Consider the following 25,852-nt stretch of genomic DNA (forward strand, 5'->3'; position numbering starts at 1 on the left):
CGACATAATTTAGTGATAATGAAATGTAGATTGGGGATTAAAATCCTGAAGAAAAGGTGTCAAATGAGTCAGTGGAATTTAGAGAAGCTTGAGGAAGAGGAGGTAAAGAAGATTTTTAAAGAGGACATCGCAAGAGGTTTGAGTAAAAAAGATAAGGTAAAAAATGTAGAAGAATAATGAAAGAATGTTAAAAAGGAAATTCTTAAATCAGCAGAAGCAAACTTGGGCAGAACAAAGAGAACTGGTAGTAAACCTTGGATGTCTTGCAAGGATGTATTGCAGCTGATGGATGAATGTAGAAAATATAAGGGTGCTAGTGATGAAGAAAGTAAAAGGAATTTATTGACAGTTAAGAAATACTATAAAAAGGAAATGCAAACTAGCGAAAGAAGAGTGGATTAAAGAAAAGTGTTCAGAAGTAGAAAGAAAAATGAACATTGGTAAAATAGATGGGAGCATACAGGAAAGTTAAGGAAGATTTTGTGGTACATAAATTAAAATCTAATATTGTGTTAAAAATAGATGGTATACCGATTTATAATACGAAAGGAAAGCTTGATAGGTGGGTGGAATATATTGAAGAGTTATATAAAGGAAATGAATTAGAAATTGGTGTTATAAAGGAAGAAAAGGAAGTCGAAGAGGATGAAAGGGGAGAAACAATACTGAGATCTGAATTTATGAGAGCACTCAAAGATTTGAATGGCAGAAAGGCTCGTGGAATAGATGGAATACCTGCAAACTTACTGAGCCGTGCAGGTGAGGAAGCGATAGATTATACAGACTGGTGTGTAATATTTACGAAAAAGGGAAAATTTCCATCATACTTCAAAAAGAGTGTTATATTCATGATACCAAAGAAAGCAGGAGAACATAAATATGAAGAATACAGAACAATTAGCTTAACTAGTCATGCATCAAAAATCTTAACTAGAATTCTGTGCAGTAGAATTGAGAGGAGAGTGGAAGAAGTGTTAGAAGGCCAATTTAGTTTCGGGAAAAGTATAGGGATAAGTGAAGCAATTTTTAGTGCTCAGATTAATAGAAAGAATATTAAAGAAAACCAAACAAACATAATTGGCATTTATAGACCTAGAAAAGGCATTCAGTAACGTAGACTGGAATAAAATGTTAAGCATTTTAAAAAAATTGGGTTCAAATATAGAGATAGCAAGAACAATTGCTAACATTTACAGGAACCAAACAGCGACTGTAATAATTGAAGAACAAGAAAGAAGCCATAATAAAAAAGGGAGTCCGACAAGGATGTTCCCTATCCTTGTTACTTTTTAATCTCTATATAGAACTAGCAGTTAATGGTGTTAAAGAACAATTTAGATCCAAATTAACAGTACAAGGTAAAAAAAAAAAAAGATGCTACAATTTGTGCTGATTATATAGTAATTCTAGCTGAAAGTAAAAAAAGATTTAGAAGAAACAGTACATGGCATGGATGAAGTCCTATGCAAGAACTACCGCATGAAAATAAACAAGAACAAAATGAAAGTAATGAAATGTAGTAGAAATAATGAAGATGAACCACAGAAAAATACCAATGTAAAAATAGGAAGAGAAAAAATTGTAGAGGTAGAAGGAGACTTTTGTTATTTGGGAAGTAGAATTACTAAAGATGAACGAAGCAGGAGCGATAGATATAAAATGTCGAATAGCACAGGTGAAACGAGCTTGCAGTCAGAAATATAATTTCTTTGCATCAAAATTAATTTAAACGTCAAGAAATGATTTTTGAAAGTATATGTTTGGAGCGTAGCTTTATATGGAAGTGAAACTTGGATGATTGGAGTTCCTGAGAAGAAAAGATTAGAAGCTTTTGAAATGCGGTGCTATAGGAGAATGTTAAAAATCAGATGAGTGGATAAAGCGACTAATGAAGAGATGTTGCAGCAAATTGATGAAGAAAGAAGCATTTGGAAAAATATAGTTAAAAGAAGAGACATACTTATAGGCTACATATTAAGGCATCCTGGAATAGTCGCTTTAATATTGGAGGGATAGGTAGAAGGAAGAAATTGTGCAGGCAGGTAACATGTGGAATATGTAAATCCAGTTGTTAGGGATGTAGGATGTAGGGGGTACACCAAACTGAAACTACTAGCTAGCTCAAGATAGGAAACCTCGGAGAGCTGCATCAATCAAACCAGTCAAATGACTAAAGACAAAAAAAAGATACACTGTTCATATCAGGAATCGTGGTGCTTTTATACTATTTTTATAATAAATCTCAAAAGAACTTACGTCTACAATAGTTTTTTAACAAAATTTAAAAAAAATAATAAGTGTAATAAATGTTAATGTAAACAACGTACTGATTATAGTATACAATACAATTTATCAGGTGTTAAATGGCTGGGTGAAGCCACCCAGCACACCACATGGTCTGCTCTCCACCAATAGCAGCTGAGCACATGCAACAAACAAGCCAACGCACATGTGTTTTTATTGCAGAGAAGTGAAATAATTTTATTCCATAGAATTTTATATTTCATTAGTAGAAACAATCGGCTACCCTTTTTTGTCCATTCTCACTTCTGCCATATTATATTATAATAATGCTTAAAAAAGTAAATTCTCTCCTATTGATTTAATTGATGTATTTAAAATTATAAAATTTGATATTTAGCATTTAGTTTTTATTTATTTAAAATAAATTGTATTTTCCATACCTTTTTGTCGATTACTCCAAATCTTATTATAAACTTATTATTAGTAGTGATATAATTAGATTTTAAATGGATGTTGAAAATTTTTAACATGAAAAAATTTGGCCCGGCGTAGGGCCAAATCATTACCATCACCCTGGTAAATATCAAGGAATAGTTTTATCTAAGTGATAAATATTAATCATGAGTTAAGTTTCAATGAAGAAAATCTATACAAATCTATTTTTAGATCTAAGATTGGTTTATTAGAATTAGATTCTAATAAACCTATCGGCTATTGGCTTGTAGATACTGTTTGAAAGAAATACAAATTTGAGAAACATACTTGTAGTTAAAAAAGAAAAGGAATGTAGAAATAACATAAAGCTGCACTGAATAGCCAACCTCTCTGTATTTCTTATAATATATTTTATATTTATATTTTGGTTATTTATTTTTAGTTTATGTTTTTAAAATAAATATTCTTTTTCAAATTTTCTTACTTTTTTTTATTTCTGGATGAAAATGCATTGATTATGAGAATATCAATTTACTATGAAATATTATTCATTAGCTGTCTTAATATTAAGCAATGATGATGACAAATTTCTTCAAGGCGTCTATTTTAACAATTAATTTATTGCTTAAAAAAGCTAATGCTTAAGTATATCACTAGAGGAATTTAATTTACAAAATGAACAACGAAGGCTTGAACGTAAAAAAATCCATTTACATATCAAATTGCAAACCTTCCTTTTTACTTCCTTGTATGAAGTAAAGGAAGTATTGTGATCACGAAAAATTTTTATTTCCAGATTTCAATGGAAATATCAATTTTGACCTCCCTCAATCCATTTTGACTAATTTCAGCATGACGTCTGTACATATATACCTCGCATAATTTGAAAATGATTAGCTGTAGGATGTTGAAATTTTGGATTTAGGACTTTGTAACATCTAGTTGTGCACCACCCCTTTTGATTGCGATTGACTAAATCCAAGTGTCCAAAAAAGCCCAAAATCCAAAAAAATTTGGATTTTGGAATTGCAGTAAAAAGAGCCCTCATTGAGAGTTTTTCAACAATGTATCATAAGTGGTACTTATTTTCATTGGTTCCAGAGTTACAGCCAAATAAAATTTTAATTAATGAAATATTTGGTCTTAGAGGAAGGCACATCAGTTTGAATCAGACGTCATCTCCTTTCTTTTTTTAACCTTTTTTTTTTCTTAATTTAAATATATTGATTTATTAATAATTATTAACCTCTCACTGTAAATAGATTTTTACGATGAATAAATAATTTAATAATAATAGTAAAAAAAAAATGAAAAAATATCAGAAATTTTTAATGAAATAAAATTTTATGTACTTTTTATTTTAAAAAAATGTGAAAATGTAACTTAATAGGTGTACAAGGAAGTCATGTGTTGTCCACATCAGATTTCTTTATTGATGGCTGTTAATAATGACAACGAAAATTGCTTTATACCAAAAATTAATTTTTTAGCACTCAATCTATAATTAATATAAGCTTATTTTAAATATAAATAAGCTTATTTATCCTAATAAGTTATTTATTAATTTTTTTTTTTTAAATGAGTGAAATAAATTGTGATTTCTTATAAATATATTTAGGTTAGTTATTGTAAATTAAGATTTATTATTTTTTTATCAATGTTGTATTGTAAATGTAGTTTATGATCGGCTTGCTGGTGATTTTGAAGACATAAATACAGTACTGTTATTATGTACATAACAGGTAAGAGACTCAATAATCATATATTTAAGGATTTTTCTTATATGAAAATGTCACTGTTGTAAATATACTTTTAGATCTCACTTGATTATTCTTTACTTGAATAAAAGAAGGGTCTTTTTGCCAAACTGAAAATGTAATGAAAGTGATTTATTACGTTAGTCAGCTTTTGTCTTCTCATCTAAACTTTTTGCCCCCCTTTTTGCTTCTCTATCTCCCTACACAATTGATTTTCTATGTATCTTGACTTTTATTTTAATTTTTGTGGCCCGAAAGTGATGTTTTCTCCTACTTTCTATACCATGTAGTTTAAACCCCCTGACCAATTCCTTTATCTTCATTATATACATATAACTTTCTGTGTGTGTATTGGCTATCAGAAATGTCATATCTGCTCTCAAGCTGGCTTTTAGCAGTCGGCACCAGAGTTGGAAGGATGTTAAATGGCTCTCCTCCCTCCAAAAAAATGCCTTCCCACCATTGCTCATCTTTTCATTAAAAAAGATTCATGGTTTATTTTTATAAGCATTAGAATATTTTGTTAAAAATTCTGTTGTATTTTCCTTTATTTCATTTGTTTAAAATATGAGTATACACAACAGTTTGTTTAAATACAAATCTAACCGTGCAATTACAGGGATAAATACATTATATATAAAGAATTTGTAAATTTTATATGAACATTTTTAAATTACATAGCGTAATAAAATACATAGCAATAAGATATTAGAATATTGTAATATTATTGCATATATTAGAATAATTTCAACTTTCTAAACTTGAATTTACTTTGACTTCACACCTAAGAATGTTATCCTCTTTAATTAACCCCTGAATCATTATAAGATGTACAAGGACAGGCAGTTAGCTTTCCATAACCTGCCCTCTTTTGCAGGATGATAGGAGGGAGATCCTTTCGTTAATTTCAAATCAGCAGCTTCAACTTTGTTTCATTTGGACTAAAGGAATTTAAATGTTTTCAAGCCGGTCAAGTAGCAGCTGAATAGTGAGTTTTCCAGTCTTATAATAAAGTGGTTTTAGGTTTGAGTCAACCTTGTCTTTTCTTTTTAAATTGAAATTTTTTTTACATATACACTATCACAGAGATTTTTTTTAATTTTAAAGCGGCCTACTAGGGATTATGCCAATATCATTTCTTTTTTTTTCTTCATAATTCTTTCATTTTCTCAGAGTGCACCAGTGTTTCTTGTCCATTTTATTATTTAGATGAGCTTTATTATACAGTACTTATATTTATAATAATCTGGAAAAAAACTATGAATTTCATCTTTACTGAATATTATTTTATTTGAAGTTAACAAATTAACTTAACAAAGAAATTTTGTTTTATAAAACTTGAAAAATTAAATTAATCAATTTTTATTTTTACCATGCCTGTTTTATTTTCAGTTTGTCTATACAAAATGTTTTTATAAAAATTGTCCTACGGATTGTAGCAGATATAATAAAAAATAAAAAATAGATTTATTTTAATTTCTTAAGTTTTATAGAACATATTCCGTTTGTTGTCTAATTGTTAATCCTTCATTCCCCATGTTCATAAAGATTTTTTAGGTTATGATTATGTGAAATTTTTATATATCCAGTACTATTTGACTCTCCTTTTGTTTAAGTATTCTACTTTTTTGACCTCCTGGATTAATCTAATAGTCTGGTAACAATGTTACCATACTGCAGTAACAAACATATAAATAAATTATTTGTGTCTACTACAAACATCTAAGATTTTTTTCTCATACCTCTTAAATTGTTGATCGCAAAGACAGTTTTGTCCTTTAAATATCCCATATGTATTTCTTAATTCGTCAAAAACAATTAAGAACAATTTCACAAAGAGACAAACAGTAACTTACTCTGATCTATTTTGCTTTGGAACCAAGGTCAATCAATGCCTTCACCCTCCTGCATCACAGCTCCATCACAGAGTTCCTGACATATTCTACCTCTGATCTGGTGAGCTCTGCCTGTCCTTGTTAATGAATAAGCCACATTTTTCTTTATAGGTACAAGTAAAGTTTATTAGGAATTACGATCAAAACAGTCAGCTAATTTTAGTAGTTGACCATTCTGCTACTTGCATGTAGAAAACCATTTTGTATTATTTATAGTGTCTTGTACAAGTGGCAATAAAATTCATATAAATGATATCATAATGAGACAAAAGACTCATAACAATGTCTCACAATAATGTGTGGTTCATTACTAGGGAGTGCTCATGCACTCCCTAGTAATGAACCACATTATTTTAAGAAAATAAAAAAAAATTGAGCTTATGAAAACTGTTTATCTATCAAATCAAATGAATTAATGACAATCATTAAAAATTCCACTATCTTTGTTATTCTATCAAAAGCCTGGTCTCATTTATCTTTAAATGCCCTTTCAAATATAGAAAATATAATTAGGTTAAACCAGTTGATGTCTTACAAGTACAGAACTGCATTATGTCAAGTATATTCAGATTTGCATATCCATACTTAAGATTTTAGCAATATATTCATTTTTAAAATAAAAAAACCATTTCAGACCCCACCAACCGAGAATCATCTCTGCCTTCCGTCCTAACCAGTCAGCCTAATTTTTTTGAGTTATTTCCCGTATAACCGAACTACTTATTGATACTGTTAATTGACAATAAAAATGGTACAGTTTTTGGGACATCAGGCTTCTTTTAAATTTATTCATATCTTCACTTTTCTTAGTTTAAAATAATATAGAGACCCCTAGAAAAGTTTGTCTTTTAACCTCCTAGTTAAGATACTCATTTATTTATTTTTGTAGATTTATCTGTTATATCAGTGACATTTTACGAAAAACCTTACAATTGCTAAATGTTTATTTCTTATTGAGCACAAATCTTATCCTTTTTTTATTTAGCACCACTTTATTAATATTATTAATTTATTTTTTTTATTATTATTTTATTTTTAGTTATTTATTTATTTACCGTTAAGCTGAGCACTGGTTGTCTGTTATTGTTGTCGCAGAATGCGCCTGCAGGACATGGTCTAGGATATGTACAGAGAACTGGTAGCGCGACCTTCGATCCGAAACAAGGCGGACTCAAAAGCAAACTTTTCAACGCGTTAGGCCTCAACTCATGAATAATATATTTTTTCTTTTATGATTTTTTTTTTTAAAGAATATTATATTTTTTTAAAATAGTAATTTCTCTGTGATTTTTTTTTTTTTTAATTGGTTGAATAAATATTTAATTGCAATATATTATGAACAAATTTATACAGTTATTAGGAAATCGTATGATTGTTAATGTGTGTTTTTTTTATATATTATACATATGTATTATAAAGGTTATATTTTGAATCAAAGCTACATATATGCCATATGAATAACTGCATGCATACGTTTTAATTATTTTTAGAAAGTTAGCATAAATTACATTGTGCTTTTTCTTCTATTCTTATTTTGATTCTAAATGAATAGTAATTGTATACTTCTGTATGTATGTTACTGGCAAACATGTGTGATAACATCATCTGAAGATCACTGTCTATTGCGTGTAATGAGAAACACGTGTTGTTTTGACAATTTTCACAAATCCATCTGGTACATTTATGGTTATATTAATATTTTTAAACATGCAGTGTAATTTTTCTTAATATAATTTAATAGTAGGTCGTGAATGTTTATTAAATCATGGTCATTATGATTAAACATTTTTATTAAAAAAACTTTTTCTGATATCTATAAACATGCTACTTTCTAGACGGTGCTTAAAATTTGTCGTATTTCCTATTTGTAATGTTTCGTCCTTCCTGTTGAGAAATAAACTATTTTTCTCTTAATGATTTTTTTGTAATGATTAAATTTTATGTCTGATTACTGGTTAAGTGCATTGCAGATGTTCCATTAGAAAAGTTAGACCGGTTTTAACTCTAGTAAGAGGCATTAAGGCTTCCTCTCATTTCCTAAAAGAAAGACTGGATATCCCCCAAAAATGACAGAACTTCTAACATTGCAGTGCAGGATCACACAAGCAGTCCAGTTTATGTTGTCTATTATATTGCTGGTAACATACAAATGCAGGATGAAATAAATCAATGATTGATCAAAACATAAATTATATTCAGGTGATACAAAGTTTATTTTTTGTGTCATATTAGATATATATTTTTTTTAGTTGATTTTTTTTTTTCATTATTATGTATGTATTTTCTTCTTTTAATAGATGTTGAGAATTAGATTATTGTATTATGTTACTATAAAGTAGATTGATTTCTTTTATTTTTAAATTTCATTAGCATTGTGTATTTATGAGCTGAACAAAATTTAGCTATCGTGTCTTGATTTTATTTATATATGCAAATATTTTTTTAAGATATAGAACTTGTTCAGTACATACATCAGTAATTAGGTGTTACAATTATATATTGATGTATTTATAGGTTTATCGTTTTTAGAATAATGAGGTCCATAGGAAATTTTCTAATTAGTCCATAGGGAATTTGTCCTCAGCAATAGTCCAATGAAATAAATTTGTTCTTTGCATATAGCTTGTCAAGTTACCTTAATGTTTTGTGGTTTGTAGTTGTGAAATATATTTTGATAATTTCTTTTCGTATTAATTTTTTATTATACCGATCTATAAATTCAGTTTTAGTTTTAGAATTTGTCTAAAATAATAGATACATTATGTTTTAACCATGACAGTCGGTAATAAAAATTATTTAAAACTTTAACTTTTTAGACAATTAATGAACCAAATTTGATAAATGTTATACATTTTCAGTACATCTGTCTTTCTTTTCGATCACCCTTGGAACCATCTTCAGTGATCATTGCTGCTGTTAATTGTATGTTATTGCTGGTGGATTTTTTTTTATTCGTATGTTTTAAGATATGGTCCTTTGATATGTTAGACCTAAGTTATTTCTAGTAGCGGTGAATTTATGATTTGTATCTATGAAACAGTTGGCAAATAGAGTTCACTGTTTGTAATTATGAAATAGTAACATGCTCAACCATCTCATAAATACAACTCACAAATCCACAACATCAGTGGCAAATTTAATATTTTATGCTCACAAAAAAGATTGCATCTTTATTATCTCAATCATAATGAAAAAAAAAACATATCGCACGACAACAATGTACTAAATGAAAAACACAATGATAACCTGTTACAATTTTAACTGCATTCTAAATATATGCCTATCTATGTGCTTTAAAAATGACCAGTGTGAAAATTGACCACAGTCATTGAAGATGTGTTAATATGTAAGTTTTGAAAACTTTATTATTTTTTTATTTTGTTACTGTTTCTCATTAGTAAAGTTTTAATACGGCTTCAAAGAGATCAAAAAGTGTTTTTTTTTTTTTTGAGCTGAGAGACTTTTTGTTAAATTTTGTTAATTATAAACTTACACTTCAGAAAACATTCATTCATTCAAATAATTTCACATCTCAGGGAGTGTTGTAAAAACTTTTGTTGAGTAAGGATAAATTGCCTGATAACAAAAGCATATTTAATTAACTAGTGATCAAGAAGTTATATACCATGTAGACATTCATCGCTGACTAATGACCATAATCTATATTAATAGTGTTTTTAAAAAATTGTTTAAAAATGCATGCGAGACACAATCATAATGCATTAGATATCATCTGTTATCCTTTATAAGTATTCTTATATTTCTTTCTTAATTAAAAACTGTTAGGTACTTACTATTTTGAATATTAATTATGCTGAATTTCTATAAAATCTTTGATATTTTTCTATATAGTTGTAGAATTCTGTATGGTTAATATTTATGTGTACTTTGAAAAAATTATTCAGAATATTGTATGTTAGGAATGCAGGCAATATTAAATTTTTTATTCAGTTTATCCGGTAATTTGTCCTAGCTAATTTGTATGTTCTTCCACAAGTGTTATTGCAAGAATGTTGAATGATATACATTAAATGCAAGTTTTATTTCTTAGCGGTGCAGTTTTAATTATTTCTTTGTTGATTATGATTTTTTTGCTGTCAGTTGTGATTTTTTAATTATAATTAAGGATTTTACTCTTTGTCGACTTTCTTTTAGTTTTTACTGGGTATTATGATTTGATATCATGTAACTATTTTACTATTTCTATTACTATCGTTTAAAAGTTGTTGTTATAACAATGTGATAATTAAAAATTAATTATATTTCAAGCTCCATGATCAATTTGTTCATCATGATTTGTTTCAAAAAAATGTTTTACACTTTTCTGGGTTTTTTTGTAGTTATTCTTTTTTTAAAAACAGCTATTTGTTTATTATAAAATTGATGTGGAGATTTAGAAAACAATAACTATTGTCCTTGTTTTTTTTTTAATAAATGAGAAATTATAGTTCAAGAAAAAATTTTTTTTTAATCAATTTTTTGTTAACATAATGTGGGAGTAGAGAACAATATTTGATATATTTTTCGTTATCAATATTTCTCATCATTTGAAACTGTTACTAATAATATGCATTACAGGAAAATTGAATGATTTTTTAAAAATTTTAATACCTATTTAAATTACTAAATAAAATAATTTATTTCTTTGAGTCCATTTTTTTAATCTGTTGGAAGTTCAATCTCCCCCCCCTCTCTATCTCTCTCTCTCTCTCTCTCTGTGTGTGTCTCTGTCTCTGTCTCTCTGTGTGTGTGTGTGTGTGTGTTTAGTTTACATGTAAATGATTAAGCATTCCATTTTCAGTTCTGCAACTAAACTTCACCCCCATTTGATTATTTATTTTAAAAATTAAAAATGTGACAATTACAGATACTATGACTTCTTTTAAGCCATAAATATACAGTTTTTTTTTCTATCTCAATAAAAAATTGCAGGTGGTAAACTCATTCTATGATGATGTTACCTACAGAGCCTGAATCGAGAAAGATACACTAAATATTATTAGGCCTTCAGAATATCATTTGATTAAATAAATTGATCAAGAGTAATTTTTAACTTCTTTTCTTTTTATGGAGGGGTAATTTATGAGGGGATATTGTTTTACAACATTTGTTTTAACTATGTGTAAACATGAATTCAGTTAATCTTCTACTCCGTTGGTGTGCTTCTGTTCTGTTGGAGTGTAATGAACAGTGCTTATTGTAATCGTGCATTTTAGTTAAAAGGGCATTGAACCTGTCTGAAATCTTATTTAATTTAGGATATGCATTTTTATTCTTACTCATTAACTTTTTTTCATTTGGTAATCGTGCCAACTTTTCTTATACAAATTTTTAATTATTGTAATAAAAATTATAAAAATGCTTTAGCGTATTTTGAAAAAATAGTTTTTGGTTGCGCTTAAGTTTATTTCATATCTGTTTGAACATTGTAAAAATTTATTAACATCCTGAAATGGATGGTAAGTATATATATTTTGTTTTTATTTTACAAAGTATTTAATTCTTTCATCAAGCGAAAGAAAATATTGCAGTATGTACACACCACTTTTCAGTCAAATGTTTTTTTCTTTTCTTCATTAAATTCTTTTTAATGTTTTCTCATCCGTATTATCATTTTTATACTTTCGCTGCAGAGCGATCTCACTGGGTACTAAACTATGAGGTGTACCTACTGTTTAGTTATTTAAGTTAGGTTTATTTCGCTTAGACTCGTTTTCATTGTTAAGTGAAGTATGGATTACCTACCCCCAATAAACTTTGTCTTCAAATTATTTAAGCAGTTGTTTTAAAACTAATTTATAAGTTAAAAAATTAACTTTGTATATTAATTGCTTGTTTGTGGTGGTTCTTTACAAAAAGATTTTTTTTATTCTCGCACATTTATTTTCTGTTTGTTATATAGTTTTAAATTTGTTTATCAAAAGTGCAAAAATATGTTTGTAAAAGAATGATTTGGGTAACTATATTTTATTTGCAATTTATTGAACGAATAGTAATTTAAAAATGAGAAATTTTTTGTCTGTTGAATCATTAAGTACTATTTGAAGAGTAACATTTTACAAAATATTTTGATTTTTTTTTACATGCAAATAATAGTTTTCATCATCATTCAGCTCCAGATCTATTTATGGAAATAGAAATTTTTTCTCAAATAATTTAGATTTATATTTTTATCTGCAGTGTTATCTTATTTATCCTCATCATCTGAAAATTTTTAGTTCACTTTATATCATTACACAGAATAAAATAGAAAGATGATACTTTTTATACACAATAAATGGTCTTTTGTGTTGTTTTGTTTATTTATCGGTATAATTTAAACCTTATTATTTATTATTACTTCAAAAATTTTCTCGCACTTCAGTTCATCATTTTTTTCTCTTCTCTTATCGGTTTTTGTTAAAAGTATATAGACTCATCTGTCAGAGTTCTTTGTAATACTTGCAGTTACTTTATTTATTTATTTATCTTTTAACAAAAAATTCTATCATTACAAACAAGTTTCTTTTGTTTGTAATGATAACAGATAATTTTTTAAGTAAAGTGTATATACTTTATGGTAACATACATTGCTCAAGTTCCGATTCATTATTATTATTATTATTATTATTATTATTATTATTATTATTGTTTTTATTTTTTAATATTGTTAATTTTTACGATTTGTTCCTATTTGTATTTATTTTTAAAAAGAATATTTGTTCATATAACGAAAAAGTTATTTGTAATATATAAATATTTATTTAATTGTTATATATATATTATAAATATCAAAATAGTTGTTAAATGTTGAAATCAGTTCTTGTTTTGTATAATTTTTGTGCATATATTAGGGAAATATGCGAGTGTAATTTTATTGTTTGTCTTGATAACACAATTTTTATAGCTTATTTTATTCTATTAATTTTTTTTAGGGAAATATTTGATATACAGTAAAACCCTAATTAGTAGTTAGATTCTGTATTTTATTAGAATATGTTTGACTTAAAATTTGTCAGAAGATAAAGGAAAAGGTTTTAATGTTGAACTACCTTTTTTTAGGCACATAATTGGAAGATGTCAGGAATAGTAATAAAAAGTAAAGATCAAGTAGAGTAAAAATTGAAGTAAATGCTAATTGCAATCAAATCCGGATACTTAAGAAATTTGTTAACTTCACTTTCAGAGGAGCCTTATTTTAATTAAAAATTATCACATTAAAGGCAATTTAAACAACCAAATTTTTTTTTTAAATTAGAAGTGCTTCTTTTTTTAAGTATATCTAGATTGTTGTGTGGAAGCGGTTGTTCATTTTACTCTGTTTCTTATTCCTTATTTTTTGAACATGCAGAATTTCTCGTGACAGTATAAATATTTTTTTTCCTCTTTGCTGTTCAAAAAAGTAAATTTTAAGTGAGATTGTACCATTCTTTTTAAACAATACATTAACATATGTACTCAATCATTTCAGAGTCCTTATTTTTCAGCCTTATAATATTTTTATGAAAAATTTAGATTTATTTCACCTGTAACATCTTACTGTATTATTTGTCACAATGTGAAAAATCTCTATGCAAAATTGTTTGGTTTTTCATCGTGTTAGCAGCGATGAAGAAAATAAGTTAACTGATTGTACATTATTGCGCTAATAAAATAAAATTATAATGACAATGAAACATTTCAAAAATGTAGAATGTTTCAAAATTATAGAAACAGGGAAAGGTACTATTTTATAAGCACTAGATATCAAATAATTAAATTGGATATGTCAATTTTTTTTTTTTTTTTTATTATGGTACCCTTTGCTATCTTTATAATAATTAACAGACTTAACTTAAATTTTTTTTTTATTTTCATTACGTATTATTACATTAATTAAAAAAAGCAAAATCTTATTTATATATGTTTTATTTTCTTCATGTTTGCAAATTAATTTTATATATATGGCTAACTTGAATATGATTACAAATTGTTCACTGAACTCTATTGTATATCGTATACTAAATTTTTACCAATTTTTGTTGGGGAGAGAACTCTTTATTTTCTTCATTAACAATTCAATACGATTACTAAACTTTCAGGAATTATCAATCTTCAAAGATGGAGAAATACCGAAGGTTGTGTAAAAATGTAGGGTTTTACTGTGTGCTTATACCAGCAAGATTATAGTTTTGCATTAATTACCTTATATAATTTGATATACTAATAGTTTCTCTTCAAAAAATAAATTGTTTAATAGCGATATATCATTTTCATGATCAGTTCTGTTTTTAAAGATATATTTAGGTTTTTATTTATTTTTTGTCAAAGATCAATTTTAATCAAACTAATAAAATAATAAGGTGGAAATAGATAATTTTTATATCAACATAGTAACACAGTAACATAAATTTGTGCCAAAATGTTAGATCATAAAAAATATATATTGCAATTTTTTTTATATATATTTTATAAATATGTAAACTTTTTGAAAAGTTATTTTTAAAAAATAATTAAATAAAAACACTGTGATTAAATTTAAATTGTGTTTTTTTCTTTTTTTATAATTTCATTTTCCATAGAAAGCATGTTTTCTTTCCTTATAGTCCTTTGTTTTTTATTTTTTCATTTTTGCTTGCATGATTTTTATGGTTTTATTATTTAAGCATTTAATTGCGTAGCCGTCTTTTAATAGCCTATTACTAACTGCAATTTATTTATTTATTCTTTTAATTTATTTAAAAATAAACTTTTAATCGCTAATTATTATTGAAAGTCCTCGTTCAGTTCTCTGTACATATTTTAAAAGAAAAGAATGTTTGAAGACAAACGGGGAAATGTTACTACTATTAGTATGGCAAATTTTCTCTGGTTTAATGTTAGTAAAATAATATATTTGTACATCTTTTCTTTTTAATATTAAATTTTTAATGGTTTTCAAAATTACTATATTATTATCTCTTTTTTCCTGTTAAAAAAATATTGAATATTACTCGTAAAAGCTATCTATCGTAGAAAAAAAAAAAAGAAATAAATTCTTTTATAGTACGGATTACTGAGACGCAGTGCTTCATTCTCAAAACTGAAGGCTACTATTAGACGTTCCAGTGTGAAGCTACTCCAGAGATTTACTAACAACTCACATTTACACTCACGCTCGTGTTCGTGCTCGTTTGATGACCTTCCACATAACAGGTAGGCTCATTTCCGTTTAAATCCCATTTCCTTCTTCTTTTCTTTTAAATTTATAATTTTAATTGTACAGTTGTTAATTGTATCTACATTATGGCGTATTTAGTGTAAATATTGTATTATATATCGATTATGTGATTAACTGTGTAACATTTGTATGTAAATAATTGCCAATATTCAGTAAGTTTGTGTGAGTGCGTGTGTTAGCATGTTTGTGTATTCTGCATTATTAAATTTTTATTTCGAGTGTTTAATGATCAAATTTGTTGCTCGCTTTATTTTTAGATAATTAAACAACCCTGCTTTTCTGAAGTTATTAGGTGCAGATATTCAAAGTAGTTCACGGATATTTAGTTACAAGAAATTAATGTAGAATAAATTGCATTAAAGGATTTTAATTTGAGATAGAGTTACGATGGTTTGAACGTAGTTTTATTTATTCTTTGTTATAGTCACCGGTCGGTCGGCTTCATTACAAACTTGATTTCAACACACTTGTTCTTTTAACAAACCAAAAGCAGATTTTTAACATTATCGTCAACTTTTTCCAACCGGGATGTTCTTTTAACGTCATGTTATTTTTTTATTTAATATTTAACCTCAGCATGTTACGCATTCTGAGCGTATTCTATTTCATTTATATGTAGATGAAATAACTGAAAAAAAAGTGAGACTTTTGCCTGGAATTGAGCACAAGAGTTTGATCTAGAAGCCAGCACTACACTAATCAGCTGGCCAATAAACAAGTGATAGTCACACAGTATGAGGTCTGAAGTTTGTGAAGTGTTGTTTTTGAAAAGCTCCAAAAGAACCAAAACCGCTGTAGAATTTTTTAAATGTATAAAGATCACTTGTGAAATAATTTTTTTATCTGAAGTGTTTGTATTATACATCTCTTGCAACCTAATTGTATTATGTATAAGGCCAAAGTTCATTGGAAAAATTACCATTCGTTATGTTACATGAGATGATGGGAACAAATTTTTTATGAAAAGGCTAAAACAGTTTTCAATTAAAAATTTATTTTTTTCTCGATGAATTCTTTTCCCTTCTCAATCATAGATAAAATAGGTAGTTGTAGGTTTAGGATTAGATTTGGTTTTAAATTAAATTCTTGATTTGACCGTTTTTCTGTACTGAGTCACCAGATGGTATTAAAAAAAAATCTTAATGATTTCATAAAAATAAGTCATATAAATTAACTATGAAATTTTAGTGATGCCATTCTTTGATAAATAAGTTTCCGTAAATCATCTGAATCTAATAACTCTGTGTCCATTTCCATTTCTTTGAGTAAATGCACATACCGTTAGTATTTTTTATTTCTTACTGTAGCGATCATCTATCAATGCCTTAAGAAAAGTAATATCTGGAAGGCCATTTATGCTATTATTTTGTGAAAATCTAAGTTAAACTATCAGTTTTATTATCTTGTAACTATAATCAAACCAAACTGTAGAGTACAAAATTTGTGAAAAGGAATGTAGGATGTTTTCTTGTACAATATTTTATATTACTATCAGGTGGAGGCAAAATTTTGTCCATTTTGTACATATTAGTTATACATTGTTTCACCATAAACTGTTGCTTTTATAAAATATCCATTGAAATTAAGAAATTTTTTTTTAGTTTTGTTACAAATAGTTTTAGCAGTATATTTCACAACTTTTCAGTATTTTATTTTTCTTTGTTATTGAAGAATTTTGAAGTAATTGTAGCGATCTGATATCTTCATCTTGTCTTTCTGTTGGATCCTAACTTTGAGTAGAGCTATACGTAATCATCAGTTATTTGGTTTTAATGTAAATTCATCTTATTATAAGAGATGTCTACTGTAGGGGCCAGTCCCAGCCGTACTTAACTACTGCTGCTATGTTTATCCTACTGGCCATAATGAAATCGTTTTTTATTTTTTTAATACATCTTTGATTCTTGGCTGGTTTAACTGTGTAGGCTGATTTTAGATTGGCCCCTTTGACCGTTAACCGAGTGGCTTATTTAATGGATTTATTCAAACATTGTCTTCATGAATCCTACAGCCGTGGATAAACCAAAATAATAGCATTATTCTCACAATTCCTTCATACCTTACAAGAAATATTGCCAACACATCTCTGTCCAATAATTGAATTTCCCAAGGCTTTTCAGCACCCTGACAGTAGAACCTCGATTCTGGTGTTTGTAATTTTTGTTGTAAAAATAATATTTTTTTTAAATATTGAAACATAGTTAAATTGATAAATGTTATAGTTTTTAATACAATAAAAATATCTCAAATGAACACTGTAGATGCCTGCAGACAATTGTGTATATAAAACATCCCATACTATCCAGGCTCAATTCATATAAGTAGATGAGAAATAGAAAAATTAATTTACAGTTATGAAGTTTTTAAATTGCAGTTAATTTCAGGTAACTATATGTCAGTTTACCAAACTACAGTAAAGCAGGATTGTAATTCGATTTTCTTTGTATCTATAACATATTTTTAATTACGTTTTATTTGTATCCTTTATGGTTTCTGATATTAAGCTACATGTAAAATATAATTCTAGATCTATCGCTTCACAGTAATAGTATGTTTCAAAGTGATATGACATGGTATTTGATTCTCTTGTGTTGACAATAATAAAATGTTGATATTATAAATTTTCCTGTATTTTTTTAACAGTTTATCATTAGCAGTGTAGTTATGATAGTATGCAGGGAACTTCCTTAAGATGATGCAAGTTCTGTCATGGACCACCCAGATGTCCTTTGGTAATTTTCAACTTGGTGTGGCATTATTTCTCTTAAAATTAACAACCATCCATATTCATTGTTAAAGTATGTTAGTTTTTCTAAGGTGTTACTATTAAAAACTAAGACTTGTATGTTTCTTTATTACTTCAATACATAAAAATTACGAAAAAGTATTCTAAATCGTAATTATTTTGTTATGCCGTTTTATTTGTACTGCCTCTAGAAATAACTGTATTTTTTCAGTTCATTTTACCGATTACATTTTCATCTTTACATTGTTCAGTTGTTCACTTACAATAAATAAAATGACATACTACATACATTTTCAAAATAATTTATTTTCACAAGTGAAACTTAAAATAAATATCTTGAATCAGAGAGAAAAATAAAAAGTATAGTAATATGTTTCATATAACTGTATTTTTAAAATAATTTACAACTTCATTGTAAATTTAGTAGATATGTTGCAGCAGCTTACAATGAACACGCTAAATAAAAAACTGGTAAAAAACATTTTCTATTACTTGAGTTCACATAATTAAATACCTTTTCTTTTTTATATATATATATATATTATAAATCCACAAAATGCACAACTGTAAGTTTTAATAAGCAACTTAATTTTGTTGAGATTTAAAAGTTTGTTTCTTTCATGCAATTTGAAATTAACTATTTCAGTTAAGATACCGTCCATTCTCCTTGCACCAGTTAGATGCAATCAAAAGCCCCCTTTTGTAATTTTTATCTTCTTTTGAACATGATCAATTAGGTTAGGCAAAAATAGGCAGTATTATGAATAGGCCTTGTTATTTCTATGGTGAAATTTAATTATAATCATTTATTATTTATTTATATCCATATATAATTTAAGATTGACTAATATGGGCCAAGAATTGACTGTGGAATGCCACTGTTATCTGCCATACTTTGAAAAATAATTAACATTTCCACTGTGTTCTTGTTCTTCTATTGATCATAAAACTATAGTCTCTATGCAATTATTTTTTCTTGACTATTGCTGTGGTTAAAGATTTACTTAAATTTTTTTAGGGTAAAAAATTTATATATATTGGTCTAAAATTACTAATATTACTATTTCAATTTTACGTTTTACAACAAAAACTATTATTACACCCTTAAGTTTCTTAGGAAAAACATCTTGGTTGCTAAAGATGTTTTTCCTGAGAAACCAATGTTTAAACAGAAGACTGCTAAAAAGAGATGCAAACCCAAATTTTTACTACATTGGGGATGTCATCCTAGCCTTAAGATAGGATTACTTTTTCTATCAGATTTAGTCTGATGTAATTCAGTATTGTTGTTACCAAACCAAATAAGATTTCTTTCTTTATACACCGACAAACTACTAATATATTTTTTTTCAGCATTGAAAATATAAATTTACCTGCTATATTTTGAGAATTTTAATCCGTACCATCAGTCATCAATTTCTTAAACATTTTTTGGTTCGTAGATTCCAATTTTTTCTTAATAATAACTATGCGAAGAATCTTAAGGTTTTATTTTTTGACTTCTCAGTTTAGTGAATTATTATTCCCTTAGTTTTATTAGATTTGTTTTTTTTTTTTTAAATAATCAGAAAGTAATTAACAAGACTGTTTATTATTGTTAACCTTTACTTAGTTTTTAATGTTCACATGCATTTACAATACTCAGATTCTATTTTCATCCTTTAAATAATTTAAAAAACAACCGCTTGAAATCACATTAACATCTTTGTAAAAAAAAACCTGCTTAACCGTATTCTACAATATATTTGATTACAAAAATGTTTTCATGTCAAAATGTGTTCAAACCTAATGGAAATTACTTTCCTGAAGATTAACATGGAACCTACACTCAGGAAAGGAAATCTGTAATCTTGTGTCAAGTTGTGTGCAGCCACTCGGTGTGATGATTTTTGCTAACTAGAGATTCACCTTGGTTTTTACTACTACTGTCGACTAAATATAATTTGATTTTTGATATTTTTGAAACATTTGTAAAATTAATTTTGAGCTTAGTATTTTGAAATTGGAATAGGAAATATTTTATATCCCATTCTTTTGTTCAGGAAGAAAAACCTTTTAATAAACTGCTCGGTTCACTGTATTTAATGAGATATCCTTTATATACTTTGACATCTGTCGTTAAAATTTATTGATGGCATTGTACTTTTACTAGAAATCGGAAACTAGTAAGAAGCTAATGCTTTACAGTATCATAGGCTTAATGTTTGGAAACAAAACTTCTAGTTTTAACATAAGTAGCTATAAAATAAAGATAGTGCTTTTTGAGAAAAAGGAGGATTATGAATGAGAGGTCAAATAGGGAAATACGATACAATGAGTAGAGCAATTTAATGTACCGCAAGCTGCAGAAATATATTTATTTAGCTATTGAATTTATACAGGGTTTTGATTTGTGTTGCAGAATGGCATTTTGTTGGTCATGAGTTGTTCACGATAATGACTACCCAATTATGTTCAGCCACTACTATTTATATATATTAAGGATGAAAGATAAAAAGAAATTTAGAAGAGCAGAAAAATATTTTATCTAACTACGATTAGAAAAAAAATTTTTTGAAGTATAGTATTTTATTATACCAAAATTAGGTGGTAAATAGAAAAGCTGAACCGAACGTAAACATGTAGATACTTTTAAAATGTGGTACAACAGGAAAGTGTTGGAAATTATAATAGGTTAATACGAGGGTTATTTTTTTTCAAGATCCGATCGGTCACAAAATTAAAACCACAGACAAAATAAAAAATTTTTTATTTGTAACAAGTACTTACATAGTTACGCTATTTTTCTACATAGTCGCCACTCCGATTTAGACATTTGTCGTAGCATGGTACCAACTTTCCAATATCCTCCATCATAGATAGGAGCTGCCTGTGTTTTCAGCCATGTTTCTACGCTGATATGCGGCTCGATGTCTGTGCCAAAATGTTGTTCTCCTAGCCAGCGTTTCATGTGATCAAAGAGGTGAAAATCTGATGGAGCCAAGTCCGGGCTGTATGGTGGGTGATCAAACACTTCCCAATGAAAACGCTGCAGGAGCTTCTTTGTTACAGCTGCAGTGTGCGGCCGAGCATTGTCATGGAGAAAGACAATGCCTGATGACAATATTCCTTGCTGCAGTGATGGTTGTGCCACGTTCCATGAATTCCACCAAGGAACTCCATTCCGGTCCCAGAACACAGTAGCCATACACTTTCTGTTGGAGAAGGTTTGCTTGAACTTCTTTGGTTTACTGGGAGAATGAGAATGCATCCACCGTTTGGATTGTTCTTTTGTTTCTTCAATTTCGAAACGGACCCATGTCTCATCCCCTGTGACAATTTTGTTCAAAAATCCCTAACGTTTCTCCATTGTGGTAGCGCTGGAGAAACGTTAGGGAGGCATCCATTCTCATTGTTTTGTGATGGTCGGACAGCATCTGGGGAACTCATCTCGCACACAGTTTGCGGTACTGAAATCTCTCACTCACAATGGTGTAGAGAGCTGACCTTGAAATTTCAGGAAACAAATCACTCGATACAGAAATTGTGAACCGACGATTTTCTCGAATCGCCTCATCCACTCGCTCAACGAGATCATCGGTTGACACTTGCTTCCTTCCCTGACTGCCTGCATCATGAACATCTGCATGTCCTGCTTTAAAGTTCCTGCACCATTGTCACACTTTGCTGTCACTCATTGAAGTTTCACCGTACACATTACTTATTCGTCTATGAATTTCAGCCGCATTACACCCCTCAGCCTGAAGAAATCGAATTACCCCACGCACTTCACACTTGGCGGTAGATGCTATTGTAGACATGTTTACGTGCTAGCTGCGTGTTCAGAACTAAACGAAGTGACGGGGCGTGATTGAAGGCCATACTAGAGATGCTGTGCAAAGGTTGTTCCGATTTTTGCGCATGTTTTTATTTTGCGACTGATCGGACCTTGAAATAAAATAACCCTTGTAATTTAAAAATGAAATAAACTTTAATGAATTGAAATGAAGATAAATAGGAGTACAGAATTTGGGTCAGTGTGTCATTAGATATCTTAAGTTTAGTTATTGAGTAATGGAGGTTGAATGTATAAAACCTATAGAGCTGGACAAAAATTGGGATAGTCTGTATAAAACTGAGGAGATTTTGATGTAGTCTGTATGCTGATGTTAAAAAATGAGCACAAAAAATTCATGAAAACTAACATAGATTTGATCATGATGAACAAACAAAGAAATAGTATTTTTGTTATACCTAAAATTATCCATTTTGTATGTTGATTTGGCTATAAATGTTATAAGAAAAAATAAACTTGCTTTCTACATTTATCACTACTAACAGTACATAACTCTTGACTACAATCTCTGTAAGCCTGTTTACTAAAAGTTAACCTTTTAAGAATAGTAGTTACAGCTGTGAGCTTCTGTTAAAAAGATTACTGTTTTATAAGTATAATTCAGAAACTGTTAAATTAACTGTGCCATTTTATGTAAATTTTTTTGTATGCTGAAAGTCAGTAGAGTGGTGTTTCTTTTGTATTTTATACATCATGGGGAAAATTAAAAACTGAATTAATGTTGTTAATAGTTATTTTTGTTGTTAAGAGGCTCCTAGATGTGAAGCTTACTAACTTAGATATACACGGTGCTTGCTTTTAGTAGGGTCAGAATGGTTTTTCATTGGTTTATAAAAGATGAATTAATTGCAGCAGGCTTGCTAAAAATTGAATGAAAATCTTTTAACCCAAAGATTTGCACTACATCATATGAATTTCCAGTTTTTTTTTTTTTTTTTTGTATGTTTTAAGGTGTTCAGTGAAACTAAATAATATTACTGTTTATTTCAGTAAATCAGTTAATTCAGCCCCTGAACAACAATAGGATATTATTGTGAATTATATTTCAAAGTTGTCATCGGACATCAATAAAGCCATTACCTACAATACTACATTAATTGTTAACTGCTGTCAAAAGCCCGGGCAGCATTATAGCAATGTCTTGACTTAGGATTAATAAGGTAATGGCAAAATACTATTGAGAGATATTATCGACTAATGATTGTTGCATCAGCCAAATAAATTTTTTCTACCCTGCTTAACCTTTTTAGATATTTACATTCTCCAGTTTTCCATGCCTTTATACGTTTTGATTGTGTTATAAATAAGATTTATTAAATCAAACTATTTTGTTAGTTTAAACCATTATTTTTTTGTGCGTATAACAGTGAAAAATGATTATTTTATTCAAAGAAAAGGATCAAACGGTTTAATTTTTTCAGTGAACAAATTTTTAACTGCAAGTTAATTTTTACTTATACAGATATCAACAGTTGGAGTACAATAGGAAGCCGATTTATTCCAAACAATTTAGGGAAATTGAATAATTCTGATCAGCTTCATGTATGAGAGCCAAGAAATCTCGTTTCTTGAGCAAATTTTTCTTAGGATTGACGTATTTAAAATTCTCTTTTTTCTGTGTCCTGCTTATTGCACTTTCAGATACTTTTTTTTCAGTCAATAAATGCTTTTAAAAGAGAAAGGTCCTGGCAAAGTTGGAAAATTGTCTCCTTTTTGGTGTTCTGAAACCAACTCCAAAATATGAGTTCTAAAATTTGCCTCATTCTAATAAACAAAATATTACTCTTAAAAAAGTTCACTATAAGAATTAAACATGTTAACACCATGAGTACCAGGATACAAGTTGGAAAATAAAATGCAGTACTACAAGTAAAAAGAAGAAAATATTTTTAGTGAATATTTATTTATAACAGTCAAAATCTGTTACCTTTCACATTTTAATGTAGAACCCTTCAACTGCAATGCTTTTATTCCATCATAAAAGATTCCTCTAAAAAATGCCTACACCGGTTCAAATAATGAAGTAAGGATGATAAGAAGTCAGGGCATATGTTAGAGTTGAACGAGCCAAAAAATCCAATTTCAGATTATGTTTTATGGTTGATATAAACTGTTATTAAAGCTAAGTATGAGAGCAGACATTGCCTTGAGGAAGAAAGCTGAATCTTAGCTTCTATTCATCTAGAGTAGTTTGCTGGTTTCACATGTAAAATGTGGCACTTTTATATTTTTATTGAAGGAAATAAAAATATACCAGGAATAATGATGATAAATCCAGGTAAATAAAAACCCTTTGAATACCAGAACATATTAGCCATTATGTTATAATCACCTCGTCAAAGACTGCTGTTGTTCTTTTTAGAACAGGAGAGACGGTACATATGAACTGAATACTTGTTAATTTCTATTAAGAAATTTAACAGCCGCTGCTGTTAAATGTTTTTTTAATATGCTTTGCTGTCATATTTCCTCAACATTACAGCAGTAATTGCTAATGACTTTGGCAGTTGTGAGTCAGTTAGTTATTCATCAATCTGGGTCCATGTCTGGAGTAACATGTTCTTGGACAATAAATATGAGGTTTTTCCCTCATGTGATAAACATTTATTTCAAAACTGTGCTTGAAATCAAGTGAAACTTCTGTAAAGATTTATTGAGCAGTGTTACTTGACACTTGTTCAGACATCATAATAATGACTTGACTGATAATTGGGAAAAGGTTTAGGTCTGTATATTTTACAAGTTCAAACATATCAAGACATGCATCGCAGATATTAAATAACCAGAAAGATAAATTTTCATTTGCATCTGTATCTATATTGTAGATTTTTATGCCATTCAGCAAAACTGAGAGCATATGTTGAATATAAGATTAGTGGCAAGGATTTTTTAGAATTTTCCCAATTTTGATGGGAAGGCACTTCCCTTACCTTCCTAAAGGTAAGGGAAGTATCCTCCACTTCAGTAGATAAACATTCTCATCCGAATATCATAACGCATGCAAATCAAGGCTAGATTGCTTTAAAAACATCCTGTCATTTTATTGGGACACAGACAAATGAATGCTGCTATAATAATCTCTGATCGCATATAGTCTTTACTCTAACTTTACCTCTAGTCTCCTATCAGAATTTGTAATTAGAGTTTATAGTTTGATAATTCAATGCTTTTAAAAGTATTTACAGCATTGATATGCATTATAGCAAATAATAAGAATTTTTTTTAAATACTGAAGTTCTTGCACCTGTCTAGCTTGTAATTAATTTGACACATACAGTGAGTTAAAGTTACGCTTTACAATAATGTATTTATTACTGTCACCAGTAAATTTTTTTTAGGGAAATTAGCCATATCTGTGAAGAAACATCAACGCCATCTACAAATTTTAGGAAAGATATATTACAATTATATGGTTTGCTATATCAGTTCTGTAATTATGTAAGTAGTATTATAAAACAAACAAAAGTTCAAAAGTATAAATAAATATACAATATTTATGAGCAAAAATTGTAAATTTCTTGGAAATTTTCTTACCAATACTTCAGTAGGCTTAATATAATCTTCTGTGAAGCGATAATTATAATTTGTTGTCTAGTGTTTTTTATTTCTTCTAAAGATATAATCGGCTGACCAGTTAACAAAATTATGTAATATTAGACAAAATAAGAAACTATTATTCAAACATAATTACTTCATTTTTTTATAAGTTTGACGAATTAAAAGAAAATATTAATTAAAATCAAATTAAGAATTTGAAAAGTA

The 25,852-nt window shown here is 28.3% G+C and overlaps 1 protein-coding gene across 8 annotated transcripts in view; it reads left to right on the forward strand.

Moving 5' to 3' along the window:
• Klc (kinesin light chain) overlaps positions 1-25,852 on the forward strand; it is a 394,284-nt gene that overhangs the window by 352,152 nt on the left and 16,280 nt on the right. For 5 of the 8 annotated variants that reach the window (XM_075377626.1, XM_075377622.1, XM_075377625.1 and 2 more), the window contains one exon: positions 15,336-15,484. The exons of 1 other annotated variant lie outside the window; for it this stretch is intronic. In XM_075377626.1, coding sequence (XP_075233741.1) covers positions 15,336-15,484 — 149 coding nt within the window. Of the gene's footprint in view, positions 1-7,426; positions 12,910-15,335; positions 15,485-25,852 lie in introns of those variants that run through there. 2 more of the 8 variants (XM_075377627.1, XM_075377628.1) reach the window with 1 other exon arrangement.

This window comes from Lycorma delicatula, chromosome 10, assembly GCF_047948215.1.
Source record: "Lycorma delicatula isolate Av1 chromosome 10, ASM4794821v1, whole genome shotgun sequence".
Classification (NCBI taxonomy): domain Eukaryota; kingdom Metazoa; phylum Arthropoda; class Insecta; order Hemiptera; family Fulgoridae; genus Lycorma; species Lycorma delicatula.